This window comes from Gavialis gangeticus, unplaced genomic scaffold, assembly GCF_001723915.1.
Source record: "Gavialis gangeticus isolate Ggan-Ray unplaced genomic scaffold, GavGan_comp1, whole genome shotgun sequence".
In the NCBI taxonomy this organism is placed as follows: Eukaryota; Metazoa; Chordata; order Crocodylia; family Gavialidae; genus Gavialis; species Gavialis gangeticus.
Genome location: NW_017729008.1, coordinates 17,929,173 through 17,954,548, shown reverse-complemented (window position 1 = coordinate 17,954,548; position 25,376 = coordinate 17,929,173). Strand labels below are relative to the sequence as shown.

The 25,376-nt window shown below is 42.9% G+C and overlaps 2 protein-coding genes across 3 annotated transcripts in view; one reads left to right on the top strand and one right to left on the bottom strand.

Moving 5' to 3' along the window:
- Positions 1-8,957, top strand: part of PMPCB (peptidase, mitochondrial processing beta subunit) — a 23,641-nt gene extending 14,684 nt beyond the window's left edge. The window contains exons 5-13 of the mRNA XM_019509458.1: positions 2,269-2,467; positions 3,568-3,647; positions 5,021-5,130; positions 5,732-5,875; positions 6,459-6,619; positions 8,058-8,143; positions 8,227-8,315; positions 8,552-8,627; positions 8,716-8,957. Of these exons, the coding sequence (XP_019365003.1) occupies positions 2,269-2,467; positions 3,568-3,647; positions 5,021-5,130; positions 5,732-5,875; positions 6,459-6,619; positions 8,058-8,143; positions 8,227-8,315; positions 8,552-8,627; positions 8,716-8,780 (1,010 nt within the window). The 3' untranslated portion in view covers positions 8,781-8,957. The remainder of the gene's footprint in view (positions 1-2,268; positions 2,468-3,567; positions 3,648-5,020; positions 5,131-5,731; positions 5,876-6,458; positions 6,620-8,057; positions 8,144-8,226; positions 8,316-8,551; positions 8,628-8,715) is intronic.
- A 150-nt stretch (positions 8,958-9,107) lies between these two features.
- The window catches only part of DNAJC2 (DnaJ heat shock protein family (Hsp40) member C2), a 27,475-nt gene continuing 11,206 nt past the window's right edge, over positions 9,108-25,376 (bottom strand). Inside the window, exons 5-19 of one of the 2 annotated variants that reach the window (XM_019509456.1) lie at positions 23,942-24,083; positions 22,555-22,635; positions 21,035-21,100; positions 19,419-19,510; positions 19,196-19,317; positions 18,214-18,363; positions 17,670-17,758; positions 17,514-17,583; positions 15,992-16,152; positions 14,982-15,045; positions 14,500-14,684; positions 13,384-13,484; positions 12,232-12,339; positions 11,568-11,722; positions 9,108-9,234 (exon numbers count right to left, since the gene is read on the bottom strand). In XM_019509456.1, coding sequence (XP_019365001.1) covers positions 9,160-9,234; positions 11,568-11,722; positions 12,232-12,339; positions 13,384-13,484; positions 14,500-14,684; positions 14,982-15,045; positions 15,992-16,152; positions 17,514-17,583; positions 17,670-17,758; positions 18,214-18,363; positions 19,196-19,317; positions 19,419-19,510; positions 21,035-21,100; positions 22,555-22,635; positions 23,942-24,083 — 1,661 coding nt within the window. In that variant the 3' untranslated portion in view covers positions 9,108-9,159. The remainder of the gene's footprint in view (positions 9,235-11,567; positions 11,723-12,231; positions 12,340-13,383; positions 13,485-14,499; positions 14,685-14,981; positions 15,046-15,991; positions 16,153-17,513; positions 17,584-17,669; positions 17,759-18,213; positions 18,364-19,195; positions 19,318-19,418; positions 19,511-21,034; positions 21,101-22,554; positions 22,636-23,941; positions 24,084-25,376) is intronic. The other variant, XM_019509457.1, reaches the window with a different exon arrangement.

Below are 25,376 nucleotides of genomic sequence, written 5' to 3'. Positions count from 1 at the left end.
CCCCCCCCCCCCCCAATGGGGGCATTGATCTGCCATGCTTCCCCCCCCACACACCCTTCTGACTTACCAGCTGGAGGCAGCTCTGCTTTGTGGTGTGGCTGTGCGCAGCACGGGCATTTTTTGGACCCATCACATATTTTCTTTATATTGGTACCGATCCTATATTGGATCAATGTATCATTGCCTTTCTAATTTTTTTTACTGATACTGGTGGCCAACTATTAACCAGCCATATTAACCGATGCCAATCTGATTGTCGAAATGCAGCCCAGCAACTTGGAAAGCAGCATCTGGCCCCAGTAAGTTTGTTGGGGAGGGAAGCAGCATGGGGAGGGGGCAGATCAAGGCCCTCATGGTGAGGGAGGGATGGGGGCTGGGACATCCTGCCTTTGCCCCATGCACAAATCTGGGGGGAACATGGCTCCCATGCCTTCCTGGGGGTGCATGCAGTGGTGGGAGCTACCCACTCCCTTGCCTCCCCAGATGAGCAGCCTGCAGCGCTGCCCCCTGCTCCACCCTGGCTGAGCAATGCTTCCCCCTGCTCCAGCCCTACTTCTTCCCTCACCATGGGGGAGGGCCTCAGTCTGCCCCCTCCCCCACACCTTTTCCCCTCCACAGACTTACCCACCAGATGCTGCTCTCCACGCTGCCGGGCTGCACTCCTGACCATGTGCATGCTGGAGCTGTGCACATGTACACGGCATTATCGGTAATATTGTTGGCAATTGGCTTTTGTAGGGCTTGGTGAGCTTTTGAGGTCTGAATGGGTAGCCCCACCTCCTGGTTGACATCTTGGGACTGGAAGTCCCTGACCTTTGTCACTGGAAGTCTTGCCCCTTGCTCCCCAGAAATACTCCTTTTGGCAGTGAGGGTTGCCATCTTAGAATCAGAAAAACCCCCAATCATACACTAAACATCAAACACCTACTGTAACATTTTAATTTTATTACAAAAAATATTTTTGTCATGATTTGTGTAGTGTATATAGGGGTGATTGCATAATAACTCAAAAATGAATTCTTAGTCTTGTATATTGTGTGGGGCAGTATGTGGCTTGGGGTGTGTTTATGGTGGCGTGTGTATGGGGGGGGGTTGTGATGGGGTGTGGCTATGTGTATGGTGGGCATAGGGTATGTTGGGAGGCTGCATGGGTGTGGGGACCCCCCCACACACTCCCTATGGCTCAGCAGCAGGTGCGGACGCTTGGAGCACTCGTGCCTGGTGCAGGCACCCAGCCGTGTGCATCAAGGAACGCAGCCCCCATTGTGCTGTCTCTATCGCTGGTGCTCCCCACTGTGCACACACAGCCCTCACACTTGCAAGGGGCGGGAAAGGCAGCCGGCTCCAGCATGTGGGGCTTCCCTCCCATGCCACGTGAGTGCGGGGGCTGCGTGTGCAGTTGGGAGTGCTGGCAACAGAGATGGCCTGGTGGCGCTTCTTGCAATGTGCAACTCTGGCCGGAGCCACGTGCCACAGCACAAGCGCCCCTGCCTGTTGCTGCCTGCTGGGGCTGCACATCATGGGGGGAGTGTGTGGGAGGTCTGCACACCCCTCTACCCTCCCTAATATCCACACACTTCCCACTCGAGCTCTGCGCTGCCACCACCCCTCTAGGCGCAGGCTCTGCGCTGCCGCCAGCCCCAGTGCCACGCTCCTGTTCAGCTCCATCCCCACTGCAGCTTCATCCTCGCTCCCACTGCTTCCTAACTGCTGCCGAGAGTGATCAGGATGCTGGGGGAGCCGAGTAGGTCCCTGGAGGCTGCTACAGTCCTGCACAGAAGTTGCCTGCTGGCTGAGCTGGGCCTTGCCCTTCCACGCGCAAGGGTGGGCGTGTGGGCAGGAGGGCTGGGCAGGGTACGATTCATTGGTGGGTGCCGGGGGCCAGATGAAAGTGCCTGGTGGGCTGGATCTGGCCTGCGGGATGTATTTTGCCTGCCCCTGCCTCAACTTAGGTTGCTTATTTTGCAGCTATAATCCATGTTGACAGTTTCTTGATGTGACAAGCAATAGGAACCCTTCAAAGTCACCAAAGTTTTCATAAAGCAAATATTACAGAATAAACTTGCACAGTGTAAACATGGAAACTGACTTTCCATTTTCCTTTAGACCTTTCTTCCCATCAAAATGTAAGCAATAAATTTGTACTTCCTGTGCCAACAGTTCTGTCCACTTATTAAAAGTTTATGCTGCTTATTCGGTAGCCAGCAGTAGCAGTCTTCCATGCTATTCTCTCTTTTTTTTTTTTTCCCCCCTCTTGTTTTCAAATAGCTGTGGAGATTCTTGCTGACATCATACAGAACAGTACATTGGGGGAAGCAGAAATTGAACGGGAGCGAGGAGTTATTCTTCGAGAGATGCAGGAAGTTGAAACTAATTTGCAGGAAGTTGTCTTTGATTATCTTCATGCCACAGCCTATCAGAACACAGCATTAGGACGAACAATCTTAGGACCTACTGAAAATATCAAGTATGTCCAACTTTCATTACCCCTTTGCTTCAGTTGCATGGATATCTTCCTGAATTTGCATACGAGTGGAACTTCAGAGTACAACTCAAAAGAAGTGTAAGGGGAGGGGGTTAAATTTAATTGAAAGCACAATCTCCCCAGAATGCCTTAAGCTTCAGTTAGCTGAGCTATCAGAGGGAAGGGGAGTTTACCAAGTGCAATTAATTTCTTCATTGTCTGCCTCCTTTCTTTTACGTGTTACCCTTGGCCCTATCACAGAATCAGAAATAGTCCTTCCAGTGAGGTGCTCGATAATGTGCAATATAAACAAGGTTACGTCACACCCCTAATTCAGATCCACTGTTACCACTGTGAACAAAGAAACAGAGTTCAGTCAGAGGAGTCAAGTTCATGTAAAAGAAATGCTAGGAGATCATAAATGGACCGTGTCTCCAGTTGAACACTGACCTCAGTGAGAACAGGATTAGGCCCAGGGTTTTTGTGAGGAGGAAGAAAGCGCTTACAGGAGGGGATGGGTGTGAACTCCAGTTTGTTAGCAGTCCACCTCTACATTTGCTAGACTGTTGCTTCCCCAGTGGGCTGCCTCCCTGGAGAGAATTTAGAAATACCAGTGCTGTGCTGTGCTGTTTATTGGGCAAGGAGACTGCAAATAAGTACTGCAGTTACCAACCTCTTCCCGGCATGGAGGACCAGCTCCTAGTATCACCGGAGACTGTTGTAGTGTTATACTGGTCTACCAGGGTAGCCTCTGTTTTTTCACTCTGACTTAATAAGCAATTCTGTCTGTGAGCCTGAACACTGGAGCTATTGCTTCTGTTTTTCTGTACCACTTAAAATAGAAAATTAGGGTTGGAAGGGACCTCAAGATCATCCAGTCCAACACCCTGCTCAAAGCAGGACCATCCCCAAGTAGATCATTCCAGCCAGGGCTTTGTTGAGCCGAACCTTACAAACCTCCAAGGATGGAGATTCCACCACCTCTCTAGGAAACTGTTTTAGTACTTCACCACCCTCCTAATAAGAGAGTGTTTTTTCTTAATACTCAACCTAAACTTCCCTTGCTGCAACTTGTGACTATTGCTCCTTGTTCTGGCTTGCAGATCTATAAACCGTAATGACTTGGTGGAGTACATAACAACCCATTATAAAGGCCCCAGAATGGTGCTGGCTGCTGCTGGAGGTCTGTATGAGATGTGCACTGTGGCTAGCTTGGAAATAGGTTCAAGAACAGTTCTGAATTTATTGGCACAGAATGCAGATAAGGCACAGAAACTGGGTATATATCCCCTATTCAATAGATGGTTAGCCTGCAAAGTCATGAGCTTCTTATCGTGGACCTTTCCCCCAAAATCAGTGGGATCCATCTCAGGACTCCCCAGGAAGAAGCCTTGTCCAGTTCCTCTTCTCCTGAGAGGATCCTTGAAGCCAGTCCCAACGTGGCTTCACAAGGAACAAGTTTCTGGCTTTGAGACCCCCTGCCTCTTTTTCACCCCTGGCTTTCCCAGTGATCTGTACTGCCCCCACCTCAAAGAACTCCTTTTTCATCAGCTTTTGGTAAGGGGTGTGTGTTTTATTTTTCAAAAGAGGTGGTAAAAATGCCGATGTTCCAGATACCACAGTGGACTGCTCGGCTCCAGACAAATACCGCTGTAGTTTTGTTGGTCCTCATTCAGACTCCTGTTTACTGTTCACTGTGTCCTTACCAGGACTACCCTTTTTCTCTAACTCTGTCATCCCTGAGACATGTTTTTTTCACCCTGGCATTCTCTGAGTGTCACCCTTTCTTTTCAGGGCCAGTCACACTTGGAACAAAAGAGTTACTAAACTATAGGATTAACACCCAATAAAACAAAACACAGAGTTATAGGGAACCAATCAGAGTAGTCTCTGCAGCCTGTTATCAAGCCCAGGCTGCCATTTGCCACTGGGGTGAAGAGTATATAGGTGTCTTTCTTATAAAGCTATTTACATCAATATGTGCTCATGCTGAGCATCCCAAAGTGTTCCCCTCAAGAACTGCAGACTAGAATTCATCCCACTTAGCCTTATTTGTCATGCTTCTATGGTGGTGTTTTATGTGCCATCATCCTGCTCATCTATTTGATCTTTCCCCTCCTAATTTTCTAGGGAAATCCTTAAATCTATATTTGGGAGAGATGTGGGAGAGTTGGGTGCTTCTTGGTGTACAGTAAGTGAACAGCTGAGCAGGTGATGAAGGGATTAGGAGTTCAAAGAGGGATAAGGAGAATAGTAAAACTGAGCAGAGCTGAAAATGGGTTGAGATGATGTGTGGCCTTGAGGTTAAGAGCATGTAGCCTTGGTGCAATATCAGATAGGAAGCAGTTGAAGGACATTGAGGAGAAAGGTGATAAGGATAATGGGAAGGAGTTGGGAGGAGGGGGAATCCAGAATGTGCAGCATTCAGTATGTGAGACCCTGGGGTTATGATGAATCATTGGCATCTTGGTTGAAGCCTTTTAATTACAGCACAGTTAAATGATCTGTTCAGAGGCATCTTTTTAAAACCAGTGTGTGTGCAATTCCTTTGTTCAGGAGTCTCTCATGATGACTTGCTTGACTTAGCAAAGGATCATTTTGGTAATTTACCATCTACTGAGGAAGGAGTGCCAGCCTTGCCCCCCTGCAGATTCACAGGTAGTGAGGTAAGCCATGAGTTTGCTTCTTTAGGTTAATTGCATCCCCAGCCAACTGATACTGCAGCATTATTATATGCTGTCTGGTCACACAAACTTCTTGCCCAGCTTTCACAACAGCTGAGTATGGCTTGTTCCCATTGAAGTTAATGGGAACTCTTTGTGCTCTCATCACCTTTTGGAGGTGTTTGCTCTCCATTGGAGGGGAGGGTGTTTAAAGGTTACAGGAAATTAAGGAACTTAAAACACCTGGGCTGTGCTCCCTGTTCTGTCTGGATCCTGAGAATTTACATAATCCTTCTGTGTGGTTTGTTTTTTTTATCTACTTCTAAAACCACTTACAAACAGTAAAGCCCAACAGCATGCATAAACAGAACATTATACAATGCATTGACATACTTCAGGCAGAAGTCCTAGCTCAAGGTGCTATTGGATAAAGCTGTACCTTCTTTCAGACTGGATGCTATACCTTTGTGCATGCTTTACACTAGAGATTTATTTCAAATCCCTGCTTCCTTAAGCTAACTTGTGTACCATGATGTATCAAGTTATTGGACATGCATCGTGTTACTGCAGTAGCTGGGGTTATGTTCTCATGATTCTTCAACAGATTCGTGTAAGAGATGACAAGATGCCTTTGGCGTATATTGCGATAGCTGTTGAAGCAGCTGGCTGGACTCACCCAGATACCATTCCCCTGATGGTAGCAAATACCCTGATAGGCAACTGGGATCGTTCTTTCGGAGGAGGCGTGGTGAGTGGACAAGGGTTAATCGTATCTGAGAGATTTAACTTATTTGGGTACTTATCAGCATCAGTACAGTTCCCACATCCCAACTGCCATGATGTCGATGGTTCAGCTGATTATTTTTAGAGGCATATTAACAAATCTGACTTCAGCACAAGATCTGTGAGCACATTCTGGTATCATCTGGGAAATGGATCCAGATGCATGTGGGGGAAAAACACACACTGAATCAAATTGACTAGCTCTTATGCAGCCTAGCAACTCTGAGTGGAAACTAGTGGTAAACAAAATGGTTCAAAGCTGTAAGTAATGAAAATCTGCAGGCCCCTGTAGTTCTCTTCCTTGGAGCTTGGTAGGTCCTTGGTTAAATCACTGGCTCCGGTTTACAGTGTTGCTTGGAAGTGTGAGAGAAGAGTAGGAGGAACTTGGCTGCCCCGTACAAGAGCTTAACTTGGTCACAGTCTTGTTGCTTGTGGGAGAAGTCACCTGTTTGGTTACACCTGAAATAGCATTAATGAGTCAGTGCAGGTGTTGTGTGTGTGTGTGTGGTTGGTTTTTAATCCTAAAATGCATTCTTTTGTTTTAACAGAACTTATCCAGTAAACTTGCCCAGATCACTTGTCATGGCAACTTGTGTCATAGTTTCCAGTCCTTCAACACCTGTTACACTGATACTGGATTGTGGGGGCTCTATATGGTTTGTGAACCATCCACTATTCAGGACATGATGCATTTTGTTCAGAGAGAATGGTAAGACTATAACCACTTCCTTAAAATAGCTTGTTTTACCTTCAGGGATGTCTATTTGAAAGTCACCACCTTCTGAAGCCAGTAAGTGGTCTGTCTGCATGGGCTCAGGTTTGTCAGGAAAGAACAAATGGATCAAGTTCCTACCTTTTATAAACTTGTCTCTTCCCACAAGGCCAGTTTCCTTACTTCATAATGAGTGCATCTACATGAGATGCTAACTGTGCAGTAGTCTAACAATACTATGCAATAGCATGTTGCAGCACAAACAGTGCCAATACATTGTGCAGTTATTAGGCTACTGCACAGTATTGTCACTAAAAGCATGTGGCTGCACTACTGCGCAGTAACCATTACTCCGTGTTAATTTAGTACTTGATTATACAAGTACTAATCTTGATGCACACTAATTACAGCACATTAATGAACATGGAGGCATACCCAGTGAGTTGCATCTTACCCTGCAAGCAGCTGTAGTGAAAGCAGCAGGATCACTTGTAAGGTGAAGTAATCCTCAGAAAACTGAGTAGCGCAGTCTAGCCCAGGATGGCAGTAACTACCCTTTGATTTATAAATTTAAGCTTTTCAGCAGGAGGAGGGTTATGTGATGCTGAGTAAGACGTGCTAAGAAAGGTCTGTTCCACATTTAACTCTGAGCAATAGATAATATGCATCTTGACTGCACACAACAATTACATAAAGCTGAGTTTTAGCTTTGTAGAGAATGCCTGTCATTATATGCCTGACGATTAGTTGTCTACACTGTCATTTGCTTGTGCATCTAACCTGGCAAACCAACAAATGTTTATGAAAATATAATTATACAAGCAAGGTGCAATTAAGCAAGAATTTTTCTGAAACTTTAGGCTGTAAATTATACTGATCACTGGCTTGTCAATCTGATGAAAACTTGTGGCATGCTCTAGTTGTCTGTTGCGTAGATTCTCCCTAGTGTCATCTCATGATGTGTGTGGTAAATCACTAAAGTTAAAATCTAAAGTATGACTTTATTTGCCTGCTTAATGGAATTTGGTGCAAGGGAAAGAGGAGCAGGCTTTTTTTCTGCCCAGCTAGTGCTGTGCAGGCCATTGTTTTGGGAACCTTTTAATCTGATGTTTTCCTTTGCCTTTCCCATGTGCTTTGTGTATAACACCAATGGGTACCTGTTCAAATACAGCTGTGTTTTGTGGAGCTTAACTTCTAATTGCTCTTGTCATTAGGAAATTGTCCTGAGGTTCAGCCTTAAACGTTTTTATTGTTTTAACTTTTTGGCTTCTTTCAGAATCAATCTTGTATTTCAGGGAAAAGCATATTCTAATTCTCTGCCCTCCATAAGTGCACTGTTCCAGGATAAGGGATGTTTGCCTCTATACTGTAGGTGTTCCCCACTTTTAGTAACTGAGTTTAATTTAGAAGAGCACTGACTCAGACTGTCTTTCAGGATACGACTCTGCACAAGTGTTACTGAAAGTGAGGTAGCTCGAGCCAAGAACCTTCTTAAAACAAATATGCTGCTACAGCTAGATGGTAAGGTGTATGCTGTTTTGGGGGTTTTTTAAAGTTCTAATTCTTTTCTTATGTTGATAATTAGAGGATTTTTCCTGTACTAGGATCCACTCCAATCTGTGAGGACATTGGACGACAGATGTTGTGTTACAATCGCAGAATTCCAATTCCTGAACTTGAAGCAAGGATTGAAGTAAGCAGTAAACCTATGTTTTATTTTCAAAATGAAGTGTATTAATATCTCAGCTTCACTGTCGTGAGATGACATTTGTCAGTTTTAGCCTTCTAGAAAGACTATAGCTCTGGAACTACTTCTAAAAGTAATTAATTTGAGTGCTTGCTTTTAATATGTTTTTTAGATAAGACTAGTGATAATTTTTATCTCTTTCTTTTAAAAAAAAACAAAAACAACAACAAACAATCTTTTAGGCTATTGATGCCCAGGTCATACAAGAAATTTGCACAAAGTACATTTACGAGAAGTGCCCTGCCATTGCGGCTGTAGGTAAGCTTGTTTTCCTTTTTAACTTCCTGACCTCTCTAAGCAATGCAATGAATAAATACTGTGACTGACTCTTCTTTTTAATTTCTAGGTCCAATTGAACAGCTCCCTGATTATAACAGAATCTGTAGTGGCATGTACTGGCTTCGTGCTTAGGAACATTTTGGGGTAGAGGTTTCCAAAAGCAGTTCTTTATGAAGACAAAGTAAAGATGGTATCACAAGGCTGGTAGATGGATAAGTTTGGACTGCTTTCTTCAGACAAACAAGCCAGAAGGCAGGAAGTATAAGGAAACAATTACAGTTTCAAGCTTCTAGATGCTACTTTAAAAAATAATTTGGGGGTATTGTTGACTGTTTTGGTTCATGTAACTGGACAAACAAGTCTGACCAGAGGTTAAGAACAGATTTTGGAAAATTATACATGAGTGCCACCACACTTACTCCCTTATAAGGATAATAACCATGGTAAAGAATGAAAACATACAGTATTTGCATTTTATTATAAAACAGAAAACAAAGATTGTCAGTAAGAGTCATTTCTTGGCTTTAGTAGCATTCAACACTTGTTCTTGGGCTGCTTTCTTTGCTTTAACCATTTCAACAAGTTCCTGAGGGTAAAAGGAGAAGAAAAAGTTCAATTTGCACATTCTGACAACTGCTCTTAACATAACTGGTATTTAGTCTCACCTACATTTTTCTAACATTTTTATGCTAAGAATTCAGGGCTATGGATATGCTGCATGTCCAAATTTAAAGTATGACTTAACATTTGTTCACATCTGTGATATTAGCAGGACACAAAATACAATATCTTTGTCCCTTTCTCTAACTTCCTACCTTCACCAGTACTATAACATATATTTTAAAAAGGATGACTAGAATGTATGTTTATCCTGACCAGGGTGGATGTGATTTAAATCAAGTTGATTTACAATCACTGGGTAGGAAGCCTTGATTTTAATAACTTTTCTACAAAGTGCATCTTGTTGATATAATTTTTGTTCAAGGCTATGGAAATTAGGCTTCAGGATGATAGTCAGTTTACATTCTACACTTCTCTTTACCCCAATGTTGAGAACTTTGCCTATGACAATTCCATCCATTTTGTCACAACTTTGTTCATAAATTGTAATCAGATCTGGCCAGTTCTCAATATATTGCTTAAAACAGCTCACTACTGCATTCCATTGCAAGTCCTGCAGGAGGTTCCTTCTGTTTTCTTCAGAGCGGCTGCTGTAAGATGGTTGTTACAGAAGTACTTTGCAATTTCACCAAAATTCTGCTCAATGTTTCATTTCTACTGCCCATCCTCCTTTCTTTCATTTATCTCCATACTCTTCCACCTTGCCAAGATCTACTCCACCCCCAACAATCCTATATTCATTTAACTTCTTGAAACTTTACAGTTTCTCTGGATAAGGGCTTGACTCTGTGTACACTCGCTTGCAGAGAGACAATAGGGCTGATAAGTAGGTAATCAGGTCTTATCTCCATATACTGCTGTTAACAAGGATGTTATTTCTGGAGAGACAAATCCATAGTGAGAACTCAAACTAAACATCACAGAGATGTTTAATGGGATCTTCTAGGCTGAGCTCTGAGTTACACTGGGTAGAGTGGTTTTCTTTAATCTTTACTAATCGATAGAGAAGTTTCTGGGAACCCCCTACAACTGGGTCCCTACTATAATCCATGGCCTGGTGTGACCTATTTATAAAACTTTTCTAAAAAGGTTACATGAATATATTGTCTCAAGTAGTATATAATTAGAAACTATAATCCTTATTCTATGATAATATCTTTGAGCTTTAACGTAAGTAAATATATAGGTTAAAAGCATCTTGAATGTGATTTACATAATAAAAATCCTTAAAAAAAAAAAAACTTTTTTTTTAAATATTGACCCTGATCCTGACTGAATGGCAACCTTCCTTCATCTCTGTGAAACAAATACTTTCCTTTTCAGCAGTACTGAATTTTGTAAGGAAGTTTTAAACTTTAACTTCTTGAGCACTTTACACTTGGAGCACCTCACACTTAGAGTTTAAACTCCATCTGGGGGCAAACAACCCTCAACATACATACAGGCTCAGTGGTGACAGCCTGATATGCACCACAGCCGAAAGGGACTTAGGGGTAATGACTGACCATTGCATGAATATGAGCCGTCAGTATGAGGCAGTGATCAGCAGCACAGTGGCATGCATCAACCAGTGCACCTTGTATAAAATTAAGGAAGTGATACTCCCACTGCACTCCACACTGGTGAGACCGCAGTTGGAGTACTGTGTCCAGTTCTCAGTGCTGCACTTCAATAAGGATGTGGAAAAACTTGACAGGGTCCAGAAAAGAGCCACCTGAGGAAAGGCTGAGAGACCTGGGCCTCTTTAGTCTAAGGAAAAGATGGTTGAGAGGGGACTTGATAACGGCTTACTGCTATATCAGAAGAGTACATCAGGAGTTCAGTGAACAGCTGTTCACTAGGGCACCCCTGGGGAAGACCAGGACCAATGGATACAAACTCCTTCAGTCAGGGTGTCCAGACTGTGGAATAAACTCCCTCCCAGAAGTGGTGCAGTTACCTACCCTGGAGGTTTGCAAGAGGAGACTGGACAGTCACCTCATTGGGGTCACCTAACCCCAGTTATCTTCCTGCCTAGAGCAGGGGGCCTGGACCCACCCGATGGATTTGCAAGGTGCCCTCCAGCCCCTAATTATGAATCTATGGAACTTATTCTTATTTCTCTCCTGATGCTGATCAGATTGGCATTTTAGAGGCATTACTTCTGATTTAGATATATCCTTGTTGCTACTTCTGCTGTCTGACTTTTCTGAGCTTTTTCACAAATTACCCTTGCTGAACCTGTAGGCCACAGCACCTAAAAGCCAGTTAGCATCTGGCAGCGTTATCATGTAACTATAGGAAAGCAGGATATCTTACCTTATATCGCTTCATGCAGTCTTTTTTTGACCGGCCTGGGACAGCAGCTGCTATTTTCTCCCACCTTTCAGGCGTATTTACTGGATATGTCTTCAGAGCTTGTTCTAAAAGTTTTTGTTCTTCTGTAGTCCAAGGGGATGAATCTGTGAGTGGTCCTGTTTAAAGAAAAAGACAGATGAGGAAAAAGGGATTCCTGGCTCAGTAGGTTTTTTCAAGTATGAGACCTCTTTTGTGATGAGACTAGTTTTAAAATTATTTCTACAGATATGTACTACTAAAGTTCCTGGAGCAAAGGTGTCTAAACTTCTTTTCATTTCAAGAAAGAAATACTTAAAACGTTCCAAGCAAAGGTTTGGACCCTTCCCTGCCAAAGATGATCTTAGGTGGAGGATTCTGGGGCTCAGAGCCAAGCTGGGAGGAGTTGTTATGTCTCCATTTCTTCAGTGGATCCCATGCATCCTTAGCTACAACTATTAGCTATGGCTTCTGTCCCATGGGGAAAGAGCGCTCTACAGAAAGCCTAACTTGCTGAGCATGGAAGGCCAACATGCTGGAAACCTGTTACGGCCATCTAAATTCAGAACTTGGGCTATAGTCTCTTACCAAACTAAGTTACAGGAAAGAGTACTCTGGAGGGCTGAAAATATTTCTCTTTCATCCTTACCTTCAAACCGCTCTGAAGGTGCAGCATTGTCCAGCTGAGGCACTGCTCCATGGTCCTTTTTAAACTTATCAAAAGCCTTCTTGTTTATGTCATCCTTCTGATGAGGGTCTGAGGGTAACAGAGCTGTATTTAGTTGGCAGACTTACCACAAAGCAAAGTTAAACTACTGAATGTTAATACAGCTCATAAGAGAAACACTCATATATACTTACCACGGCTCTGATAATCCATTTTATTTCAGACCTTAGTATGAGGCTGATAGCTGAAGCCTCGGTGATCTTTATGCATGCTAGATTAAGTTTTTGCATTTTTTTAGTTCTATTATAGGTTTATACAGCTATCAGAATACTGTCAAGGGAGTTGGGGTCTGGTCCTGAAGCCCTTACACAAAGCTGAGTGGAGTTATACCCATAAGGGAGGACTTTAAACATTTCATGTCTTTACTGAAAAAGTGTTACCCAGATGGTCTACATGGCTAAGCAGTTCATCAGGAATACTGTGAAATATTAGGACTCTCATGCCAATATGTCAGTAAATTCTCAAGATAAAGTGACTGAGAAAATCTTTTTAAGCAATGCACTTAATCTCTACTGCAAAATGGAGCTGGAGGAAAATAACATTTGGAAGGAGACTAACATGAGTGAATTGTACCCACATCAGGGTGGAGAATTATCAGGCTTTGGCATCTCTGTGGTAACTCCCGTGTGTCTGCTCCTAGCCGAGTGAAAACTAAACCAGGGTAGCTTACCCCTGAATCAGTTATCTTTTACTTCCTATGGTGTAGTAATGGCCGATATGATAAAGCCCATCCTCCTCTTACCTTGGAATAATTTATTAACCACACCCCTGGAGATTTACTAGAGTAAATATTTTCAGTGTGACTGGTGTACAGGGTAGCGTCATGGTATTTTGTTGCTGGAAGTTGCCCTGAAGTCCTGCACTGAACTGCATCTGCACTTTGCAGCAGTGCAGCTGTTTCATAAGATACGAAATAAGATCTCTATCTACTCAGGAGGCATGTGTTTGCCAACACCAATGTTCTCTTCCCTTCTTGGAGACGGAAACAACTTGGGAACAGACAACAAATGATGTTTTTGAAAGGAAAGTTAAAGTTATTACATAAACACAGAAGTACACAGATCATAAAGATACCAAGTTTCTGGAGGCTCTTTGCTTTATTGATGACATCTTTTGCTGTGCGTTTTATTCCAGTAGTAGAGTGCAAGTTCATATAATTGGCAATAACTTCCCACCTACATGAAGATGGGAGGTGGGTGGGGAGGGACAAAGAAATAAGAAAAAAGTTTAAATAATGCAGAGTATACACTACAGTGTTGACAATTAATCTCTTAAATATTTTTCAGACAAGCTCAAGTAAATGCATGCAGAAGTAAGTCTAATCCTGGGCACTCGGTGCTTTGGAAGCAGTCCACTGTATTTAAATAGTCAATAGTATACCAGGTATTCACTCAACAATGTGAAAATTTTGCATTACAGTGCAGTGAGTTTACATAGGCTGGGGGTTGAGGCCCTTCTCAGAGAAGGGAGATGGTGGCTTGAATCCCTTTAGAGTAGAATGCTGGAGGCCTTGGTTCACCTCTCTCTGAGAGCTCATTTATTGGCCAGGAGAAGTCCCACCATTTAAATAATGGTAAAAGAAAAAAAAAAAAAAGCTTGTTAAGAAGACTTAGATGCTGACCTTCAATGGAGGATTCTGGGCTATGAATATTGAATGGAGGGAAATGCCTCCCTGTAACCTACAGCATAGTGACTAAAACCTGGAGGGAGTAGTAATGGAAAAAAAAAATTCATCCTCAGGATTTCAACTGGCTAGTTTGGTAGCTCTGACCCTACTGTGGTTATTGTATGGGAAGTCCAAACCTCTAATTTGGGGCTTTGGATTCTGTGACAGGAGGGGGGAGCAGTTATTTGAATCCCTTTGTGAATCTGGGCTTTAATGGCTAAGATCTCTACCTTGCACTCATCTCCACATGGACATGCCCGTTGAAGAATCTAGACTTAAGCCTGGGATAGCACTCGTCAAGGCCTCTAAACCCAATTCTTGTCCCAGGCAAAGTGATGCCAGAGAGCTGTTGAGCCTGAATTAAAATTAGACTCAACAGCCAACATGAAGGGATGTCATTGGGCAAAAATATTAAAGGAGCATTCAAGAGAAATGCAGCGAGTTGGCCTTTTCTATTTTAGTTAATGGAAAATTCTTGTGTAATTCTTTAATACATTTAATATGCAGAAAAGGAGACCAAGTACCTTGAATTTGTCCCAGCTGGGAAGAGGTTCACAGCTTTAATCAGTAACTGCAAGTCGTCTTCTGACCAGTTTTTACTCCCCCCTCCACCACTGCTCGTTGACCTCTCTGAACTCTTTGATGCCTGGCGTATACGAGCCTCTGCCTCTTCTTTCTCTCGCCTTATGTGCTCATTTACTTCTTCTATCTGCATGAATGGAAACGTGCATCTATTAATTTTAATATGTCCTTGGCACAAACCACACCAAATGCCCCCTCTAACTCTTCAGCTGCTGGAACTGCTTTCAGGCCTTCAACTTTGTTTAGTTTCTTTAGTCTCTGCATTATATTTGGCACAACACAACCCTTCTGCTCTGTGACTTCCCCAGCAAAGCAACAATGTAAGGGCAATGCAGTTATGCTCAAAGGCATCACAAAACACCAGTGGGTGCACAGGCAGTGTGAACTCATGATACTTAACTGATACTGTCAATTAGTGTTTTACCTTATGGGGAGGCCTAGACTGACTGCTCACACTTGGAGCTAGATCCACAAAAGGACTCAGGAACCTGGAATGAGTTAGGGGCAGTAAGATGCCTACGTCCAAAACACAGATCTTCAAAACCCCTACTCAGCTGTTGCCTTAATTCAAGAGGAGCTGTAAGTTCCCACGGGCCTAATTTCTGCCACCAAAATTCCCTAGGCATCTCTGGGCATGACTGTAGTTCTTATGAGCAGTCTTTCTAGCTTTGGTACAAGCAGTCTACCTGCAGCAACATAGGCATCAGCTGCTAAATACTTATCCAGGATCCAGATAGGCTTACAGAAGAAGCTAACTTGGGCATGTCCATACCACATCTGTACAGCATAGACCTTCCTGAGATGGCTGTATCTGGGTACACCTTAAACCAGGGGTAGGCAATTAGCCATTTACCAAGTTTTGTGGAACAGTTGAGGGGCAGGTGGGCAGGAGGACACCAACTGATCCTGTGGGGCTGATCCACCACCAGTAGCCTGAGAAAGGAAATCTGTGCCCTGTGCCATTCTGCTCTGCCACAGTCAGGGCTGGGCTGGACCATACAGACTCCTCCACTCCCAGCTTCCTGTTGGTGCTGTGCAGTCCTGGCACTATGGCAGATGGGCAGGAGGGGCGCAGTGCAGCGTGCCAAGTAGCTTGTCCTGCCTGTTGCGATGAGCTGCTGCCACCACGCTACACCAGGATAGTTGGGGACAGCATCCCCAGGTCAAGCCCCTCTTTGGCTGGCACGGACTCACCTCCTCAGGCTTTCAGCAGTGTCCAGCAGGCAGGATAGGATCAGTAAGTAGGCCATATTTTGCCCACCCCAGCCTTAGTGTTGAGTAGGTAGGTGCCTGTCCCATAGGCAAGATTCATAAACTAAATGTTGCTCTATCTTGTCCGTGGCTCCCTCCAGGATTGTGCCTTGCAAGACAACTGCAAGGAGGGAGTGACTGTGTGATTCATTTTCTCAATAGTCCAGTGGTTAGACCACTTACCCAGGTAGTGGGAGACTGTAGTTCAAATCCTTCCTCTGCCTGAGAGGACCTGAACCAACAAAGCTCACATCCTGCAGCCTTAGACACCAGGCTATGGGGCAGTGGTTCGCAACCTTTTTACATTCAAGGCACCAAATGTGTTCAAATGCCAGCTTATTTTTCTGTAGTTAAAAAACAAGTGAAAACTAACAGAGTGATTTTTCTGTTGCAAAGACCTCAGAAAGACCCCCAACAGGTCAGTACATTTTTAACACCACAAATTCCTATTTGAAATATATTTTGTTTGTCTTGTGAATCATGTCTGCACACCAAAGTGTGCTAACACTGTGCAGCACCCTGGAAAGGATTCTAGGGCACCCCAGGGGCCATGACTCCTTGGCTGCGAATCACTGTTATAGGGCATTTTGATGTGCAACTTCCTTAACGCCTTTCTCAACCAACTCTTTACAGCACAGTGGTTAGGACACTCACCTTGGGATGAGTGAGAGGGGGAAGATTTGGGCTTCCATCCCTGTCCTAAGAAGTACTTAATATCAAATAAAAATTTCTGGGCCACAGAGCTGTTCTCTCAGACTGAATGCTTGCTTATGCTATAAAAGTTGAACCACTTCAACAGCAGAGATGGAGCCCCCGTAGCCTTGTTGTTAGTCCACTACTAGGAGGTGCAAGGAGGGAGCTTAAGCTTCCTCAGGCAAAGGCACCAACTGGTACATACTGGCCTTCCACATCCTGGGTAAGTGCTGCCTGGTTTCTGGATGAAGGGAGATGGGGATAGCACCACCTTCTTGCATGTTTTGTGAGAAAGGGTTGGTGCAAACACCCACCTAACAGATGGCTGTGAATCCAAACCAAACAACAGGAAGCTTCTTACACTAAAACAGATGGGGTTTAAACCATACCCTCCTACTTAGCATTTCCTGCTGGCTGGCTTAGGCGTTTTCCTGCACACTTTCCTGGCTTTTGTGAACCCCATTCCTAAGCACCAATTTCCCCAGGCCTCAGCTAAGGAGCTGAGGCACCTCACTTGAGATGGGATTCTGCCAGGCAGCTAGGTGATTAAAAGTTGTGGCCTTAAAGTCCTTTTGTGGATCCACCTCAGTCATTGGCCCCGGGTGCTAGGATTTTCCTTGCATAATAGAACAAACACAGACAGGGTGTTTTTTCACTGACTAATTTATTCTTGCTGGGGGAATATGAACTTCCTCATCTATTTATGGCATATTGTACCAGATACTGTGATATTTACATATTATGCATCATCTAAAAATGCATACACTTTTGCTCTGCTGGTACCACAAAGTTAAAATAAACCTGAACTATGCTCTTTATTATTAGAAGTAGCTACCAAATCTGTCTGGTTTGGAACAATGAGATTCAGGTCAAGAACTATTCATACCACGCTAAAAGTAACCTAAGCTAAGATGCATATCTTACAGCAACATTCACTTGTTAAGATGTTCTCATTCAGTCAAGTAAGCACCATTAATTTTTATTACTTTGGTTGGACACCGTATATAATTACCTGTTTAACTACAGCAGCCTTTCCTCCTTCCCTTGTCGTGGATGTAAGTGCTTCATTCAAGTATTGCAGACTAAAAATAAATTATTAAGTTACATTGGAGATCTATTAGAAAGACGGATATCAAAATGTAGAGAAGTGAGATTCAGGAAAACGTACCTTGTTAGTTCAAGACGGTCACAAAGCTTTTCCACCTCTTCCATCATTTTAACACACTCTGCCTCATTATCAGAGAAGTAATTCCAGTTCTGAAAGTAAAAGTACATTTCTTCTCTTGAAGGAACAGGACAATAAAATTCTAATGCTATTAAATTTCTTCACTATTAAAATGACTATGGCTATAAAACTTTTATGAAGTAACTGAAAACCATACTAAGACAGTGTACACTTTAACAATTCAAAAATAAAATACTAAATTGCCTTTATGAAGTGATGCTGGTTTGCTTTTTCGCAGCAAAACTTCTCTCCGTGGTCTGATTTGGTACTAAAAAAAAAGTATCAGGATATTTCCTTTTAAGTTATAGTTAAAGTGTTTTGACTAGATACGAGGCACTTACCTATAAACACCATTTTATTATGCCCCCGTCCCAGTTGTTAAAGCAAACATACAAGTGATTTGGCTCAAAAAGAAAGGATCTGATCAAAGCAAGTGTGACAATTTTATTACTGCCGTCTACATCTGATGATAATGATGTGTAAATACCTTGCATGTTGTTCTTAATTTTTGCCTTTCCTTCTTAATTGCTTTTTTTTGTATTTCTTTCTCTTTTTTTGCTAGTAGTGCTTGTTGTCTGACTTCTTCCTCTTCCTTTTCCTTAGCTAACCGTGCTGCTTCTAACTCGGCTTGTCTTTGCTGCAATCAAAGGAAAAACTGAAATTTGGAATTCTTATTGCTGTCAGATGTGCCATTTCAATACACTGAATAAAACCACTAGGACTGAAATGCTTGGAAGACTGACAATTCAAAAAAAGAGAGATAAACACATATGCTTGCCATTACATAAATACTTTACTAGAAACTAACCATCCTCAGTTGCTTAACATACAAATGTATGGCAATTTGAAATACAGAATTTCATATTTCTGTTCTTGAACCAGTGCTTGAAAAAAACAAAAAAAACAAAAAAAAACAACCACACAATCATCCTGGAAGTATGCACGCTTGCAAATTGCAAGAGATCAGATCTTTTTGAAAAGTTACACTATTGTGCTTAGCACCTTACAATTTCCAGCCTCTTAAATAACAAAAAGGGTTGGCAGCTGGTATGTTGCAGATTGCTATCGTTAGTAAGTACATAATGCTGCTCATCTACAAAATGCTTTTCACCAACCAATCCACACAACACTTCCATGAAGTAATGCCATCATTCTCACAAATGGAAGTGACTTGTCCCAGGCCACAGTCAGCACTACACAGAGTCAATGTTAGACACTTGAATGGGTTTGTGTTCTGGCTGGTAGGCCGCATCTCACTTGCTCAGCCTTGACAGGTTTATGTCCCTGTCTCCCCATGCGTTTTGGCACTGAAACAAGGTGGAAGAGATCATGTCCCAGATCTCAATGGAATTCTGAATTTCTGATTTTTCTAGGATCTAGAAGCTTGGGCAGAGATCAGGTCTCAGAATTTCTTGACCTAAGTACACAGAGTTAATTAATAATTTTGTTAATTATTAACAAAAGCTTACTTTCTCCTTTGCTTCCTGTTCTTTTCGTTTTGCTTCTACTTTTGCCTTCTTCTCTGCTTCCTTCTTTGCCTTTTCCTCTTCCTTGAATTTCTTTATTCGAGGATCACAGCTGTAGGCATTGTCTAAGAGGAGGGGAGTATTGTGAATGTGAAAAGGGCACTTGGAAGATTTTTGGTGTTAGTTAACAAAATCCCTTTTTTAAAAAGTTAGGATTTACACTCACCAACCAGTGTCCTTATCCTGTTCATCTCTTCTTTTTTCCTCAGTGCTCTGGCAGCTCTGTTCTGCTTTTCAATCCACCTCCTCTCATCTCGACTTCAAATTGGAAGGCATGGTGTTAGTTCAGCCCAGCCATTTACCAGCATGGTTAATAGTCTATTAGCAGTTTCAGTACACAACCCATTTTGCAGGGGGTTTAATTTCAAACACAAAAAAATGGAGACTTACAGAATAAAGTGGCAGCCTGCTAGGTTGAACCTCCCCATGACAGCTCCACAGCCCTACACTGTCTAGCTTACCAATCAGTTACAAATGTGGGGCACCTCTGTGCCCCGAGATGGGCATCAGAGAACTCACAGCCCAAGGGGAGAGGTGCTTAGCCAGCTTTAAGCAACTTTTGCATCCTCCCAGTCATGGGCCATTCTAGCAGCTGGAAAGGCCCTACTGTGACTCTAATTTCCTTCATGGTTTGTCAAAGTTCTGGCAGCCTCCTGGGACTACCCTTTGGATCAAAGGGCTGCCTAGGATCTCTGCAGTAGCCTGGCTCCCAACACACCTCAGCAACCTCAGCATACTCCCAACAAGAGGGTGTGCAAGGGCTCTTTGGGAGGCAGTTCTCAAATGGCTTCTACAATTCACATGTGAAGGAAATCCTGCCCCAGCAAGGTAGTGAGTGCCAGCTGGCTTACAGTGTGGAAGTCCCTTCATAGGGAGAAAGTACTGGGCACTACATGGCTCATGAATCTAACAGCAGAAGAAGGGACAAAAGGGCCAAGAGCTGCATGATGACCCTGGACAAAGTCAAATTTGAATGTAAGAATGGATTTAACAGTGATTAACCACCAGAATAACCTGACAAAGGAAATGGAGGGTTTTCCATTTCTCAATGCCTCCAAATCAAAACTGGATGCTTTTCTGGAAGATAAGAAAGCTCAGTGGAGGAGTAAATTGATGAAATTAGTGACTTGTGAAATACAAGGTCAAGTTAGGCAATGTAATTTTCTGTAACTTGCACTCTACTCTTTTGTGAATAATAGCTACAGGAGGTGGAGGGATACAGTAGGAAGAATCAAACATTCACTTGGAATATAGTCAGGACAATTCAGTTGATGCCACTATTTTTACAAGCGTCACAGGACCCGTAGAAACACCAAGACATCAGCACCTTCCTGTCTAAATCTAATTAGACAAGGCAGGTACAGTGGAGGACTGGTGCAGTGCTGAACTAGACAGGGAAGTGACACCTAGTTATACCACCCTGGCTCCAAGTCCAATCTGGTCTTGCAATCTCTTTGTATCTGTGTAACTTCACAGTGTGGTCACAACAAGAAATAAATACTCTGCACCTGTGTAATCTTTTTATTTTAGGATCTTGCAGAGCTTCACAAACAGCTGTGAAACGAGCAAGAAATATTGCAGTTTTACAAACAGTGAAGCAAAGGCAGTATAATTTGTCGACGGTCAGGGCAGAAGCTGGAATGAAACTCCGAATTCCTCATACACAGTCCTATATTCCAGTAACTATGCTCCTTCCCTCTCTCTAATTAACAGTCTAAGAAAAAGCCAAAAATATTTTGCTGTGTTAGTCGGTCTCTTGTCAGGGACCTTTACCGTACATACCATTCAGCCTTTTCTTTTTCCTCTTCATCTAAATAGGAAAACTCTCTCCATGAATCAAAATTATACCTATAGTAAAAACAACACCAGAAGAACCACATGAAGGTAAAGCTACAATTTCCAAATCAAATTTTAAAACAAAAGTGTAGCAAAATGATTAAAAAATATTTTGTATTCTTAATCTTAGGTTCTTGTAGACAGTTTAGAGATCTGACTGAATACCGAAGAATTGCTCTGCGCGCTAAATTCAAGAAAAGCAACCTCTAAGAAATATACATTCCCAATACGTTTGGACATTAGAATGATTTCACCTTTCTGCTTCAATGTACTTCAGTGCTGTTTATTCAGACAAAGACTTCTAAACCAACTACTATTCAATAAGGATTTTTTCATCAATCTTCCATTTATAGGAACTACCACCCACCCAATTTATTTCAGGATTTTAGCCTTTCACATTTTTTGAAGCAGCTGTGTCAGTAGTCATGCTAGTACTAATAATAAGTCTACAGCTTTTTTCATTCAAGGCTCCCATGTGTTGTGAGGCAGACTAATGCAATCCCTGTTTTATACCTAGAGAAGCTGGGGCACACTGAAGTCACACGAGTCTTGGCAAGGCTAGAAACAGAAATTGCATTTCATAACAGTCTATGATTGCCAAGATCATCACTTCCTCTTGCTCTATGGGAAGGGTTGGCAACTTACAGGCTGAGCCAGATCTGCTCTGTGGAGTCATTAGAACCATCCCATGAATGGCCTTTACCCTTGCTCTACTGTGCTGTGCTAGCTGGTCAGGTGTTTGCCCATGCCACACTGTAGCTGCGTATCAGAGGGGAGCAATGGCAGCAGCCAGGTCCTAATGCTGACCCACCTTTGACCCAACCCTGGTCATTCCAGACTGCTGCTAGAAAATAATGCTGACCCTTGCTCTATGGTGACACTTTAAATAAACAGAATCAAGATGAAAGAAATCTAAACATAAGTAACTAGATTCTACCTATGGGAGGACAGAATAGCAAACTGCCAGATGTTTTTCTGCAACATTTCAGCAAAAATAAAAGTATGGGCCATTTTCTGATTATGTATCAACTGACCAGCATACTTATTTTAAGAAGTCCCAGTTAATTGTAAGACAAAGCTTGTTATAACACATCACAAATTGCTAAAACAGGAAAAAATGTAAATAGATCTCTTTTAGGAATCTAACATGACACTATCTCTTTCAACAGTTACTACAAATGGTCAGTAAGCTGGTGGCTCTCTCTTCAAGACTGGTGTAGAGAGAGATCCAGTAATTCACAGAGCTGAAGATCAATTCAACCCTTGGCATTCTGGTCAGATTGCCAATAGGGTGGTTTTATGAGACAGACCTATATTAACCAGGAACTAGAGTCTTTAGGTAACTTTATGCCATTATCAGCCCAAACCAGACTTGACCCAATGACATACAGATGAAAGCCCTTACCATCCAACATGGCATGTTTAAAGTGAAAGTACCTTGTTTATGAAGTGAAACCTCCACTTACCAGAATGAATAAAATGCATCAACCTCTTCAAATGATGAGTTCATGTCCCCAAGTTTAGGAACACTTTTCTTATTTGACCATCTGTAACAAATAACAGCTACAGTATTCAGGAAGTAACAACTACACCCTAGCATGTGTATTAACAGCAGAGCCAGAATCATCCCTGCTACCAAAACACAGGGAGAAGGGAACTGCAGCAAGCGAAGTTCCCTTCTGAGCTTTCTCCCAACCACGCTCATGAAGGTCTACACTCAAACATCAGAGAATGGACAGATCCTCTCCTCAAGGTCAACGTAAATACTGGGGGATCTACTGGCAGAGTCCTCCAAGCAGACTAGTTCTAGGGTCCCTGCATGCTCTTGTATCTCCCTGGCAGAGTGGCTCCAGAGGTTCTATAGATCAAGGACTGCCAGCCTGTGGCGCATGTGTTACAAGTGGCACAGGCAGCTTCTGTGTGTGGCATGCCAGACTTGGGAAGGGGCAGGCACCACAGCACCAAATAAGGCAAGAAGCACAGGGCAGAGAGCAGGGATGCAGACTGAGCAGGGGAAGGGGACCAGAGTGGTATGCAGGGAGGTTGTGAGGCTTAATTTCTGGCATGCCCACCAAAAAGGTTGATCCCCGCTGCTGTAGGTAATGCAACTCTGCTGCAGACTACATTCATTTCTCCACAGATCCATAGGGGAGTGGGGGAGGGGAAAATATATACCTTGCCTCTGATCCATTTTTCTCCATACACTGACTGTAAAGCTCTATAGGGTGTAGAGTTTGTTATGGAAGCAGATGAAACCCCACTTCCCTCAAGAGTAGTGGGAAAAATACATGCTGAGCCACGAAAAAAACCAACCCTGCCAACCATCCCAAATTTAGGTCCATGCCCGTGAAGCGGGTTTAGGGATCTATATTAAAATCATCAGCAGACTGTTTAAAACAAAGATTTAAAATAAAGTAAAAGTATGCTCAAGTCTAGGCTCAGTTCATTTTTGCTAGCTAACTTTTGCATTACTTTGCTCAGAATACTCATGATAGTGATAGCATCATAATGCAAACATTTCCAAACCTACAGATATGAACAGAGATAAATGTAGCAGTGAAAAACAGCACCAACACTGGGAGGTAAAATGGGAAATAGCATATAGAACTATAAATATTTGCAAATGCATCACTCTGCTGAGTGAATGACAGGTAACACATTAGTTCTCCCTATCCCCTCATTTCATATGTCTACCAGTTTAAGATTAATTTAAAAGATAGCAACATCCTGTTTTTAACTATAAACTCTTGCTAAATTACTTCGCTTCCCAGGCACAGACACAGTGCACTAGACCGCAAATACCCTATTCTCACCAGTGGTCACAGCAGCCGAAAAGTCTGTGGTGCAGCTTACCTGGCATTCCTTTCAAACACTGGTGAAAAAACTTCAAAGAAATTCTCTTTTGCTTCACTTTTAGAAGGTACCGAATTATCAAAAATAGGATCTATGCTGTTAAATGCTCGTCTTTTCACAGGATCTGACAATATTTCATACGCTGGAGAAAAGAAAAAAAATGGAGAGGTCATAAAATGCTAGAGTGGAGATGAATGTACAGATAGCATCTTGGGAGGGAATTTTACACATACGAAAACCTTAGATTTTTATGTATCTGCTGGTTTGTTTTTGACCCACCACACTTTATTGCTTCATGTTCAAGGTTTTTGTTGCAATTGCAGCAGTACTGCTGTTGGCTCCTGCTTACAGAATATTAAATTAAAGCACTGAAGAGAAGTGGAAGATCTACGAAAAATAGCAACATACTGAAATACAGCTATAAACATGGCAAATTAAGTGATTTTGCAAGGGTTAGTTCAGCACAACCTGGGGTGTGACTTTCGACCTTGCAATCACTTCTGGTAGCCAGACTCCTACTCTTTTGTGGAGTCCCAAGGACTTCTTGGAGGACATCAGGGCACTGGCAGAAGCTATTCACTGAAGCACTTGCAGTTCACACTGGAAGTGTGTGCCACTGCGATTTCCAACCAGAGCTTTAAATAATGTTCTAAAATGGCCATTACATCAGCCTGGGTGTGTAACTTCTACCTCTTCCTACTGTAAAAGCTCCCTGCTCTGGCAACGCGGAGTTGGTTGTGAAGAGTTACTGTACTGAATGCTCAAAGTAAATAATTAGGAAGTCACACAGTTTGTACCTCCTAGAGCATCAGACCTCTAAGGCCAGGGCAAGCTAAGAGGAAATGCCAAGTGAGAAGTGACCACTCCTGTTGCTGCTTTTTCACTAAGAGCATACAGGTGGGCTGGCTTCAGATTTAGGAGGCAACATCTGGTCAGCATATCCATGTTTAGGAAGTTGAAGTAGGAGTGGCAGATCTCACACCTAACATGGACCGAGTTTACCATACACCAGGGTTCCTTGCATCCTTTCAGTTCCACAGCAAGTTCCCCATGTGTCATGCTCCATCCCTCTTTATTAAAAGGATCACCCACAATTCCCTGCTCCCTCATACCATGGCTCTGTGTCCCCAGCTGCCCCCTCTCATACATGCCAGGGGCCCCGTGCGGCCCTCATGTAATATTTCCCATTCTCCTTGCCATGCTACTGGTTCTGATTTTGCTTCCACATGCCAGGTATGCATATTGCTCTCACTCTCCCAAGCCCACCTCTCCTCCTGCTTTCATGTCCACTCCTTTTCTAGACCCTCCACTTCAGTTACCCACCCACCCTCCACTGCCTCTTGTAAAGCAGTTTTTCTCACCCCATGTGTTGCGATGCAAAAGTGGGTCTCAAGACTATAAGAAAGGGTCATGAACAAACTTTAAAAATAGATTC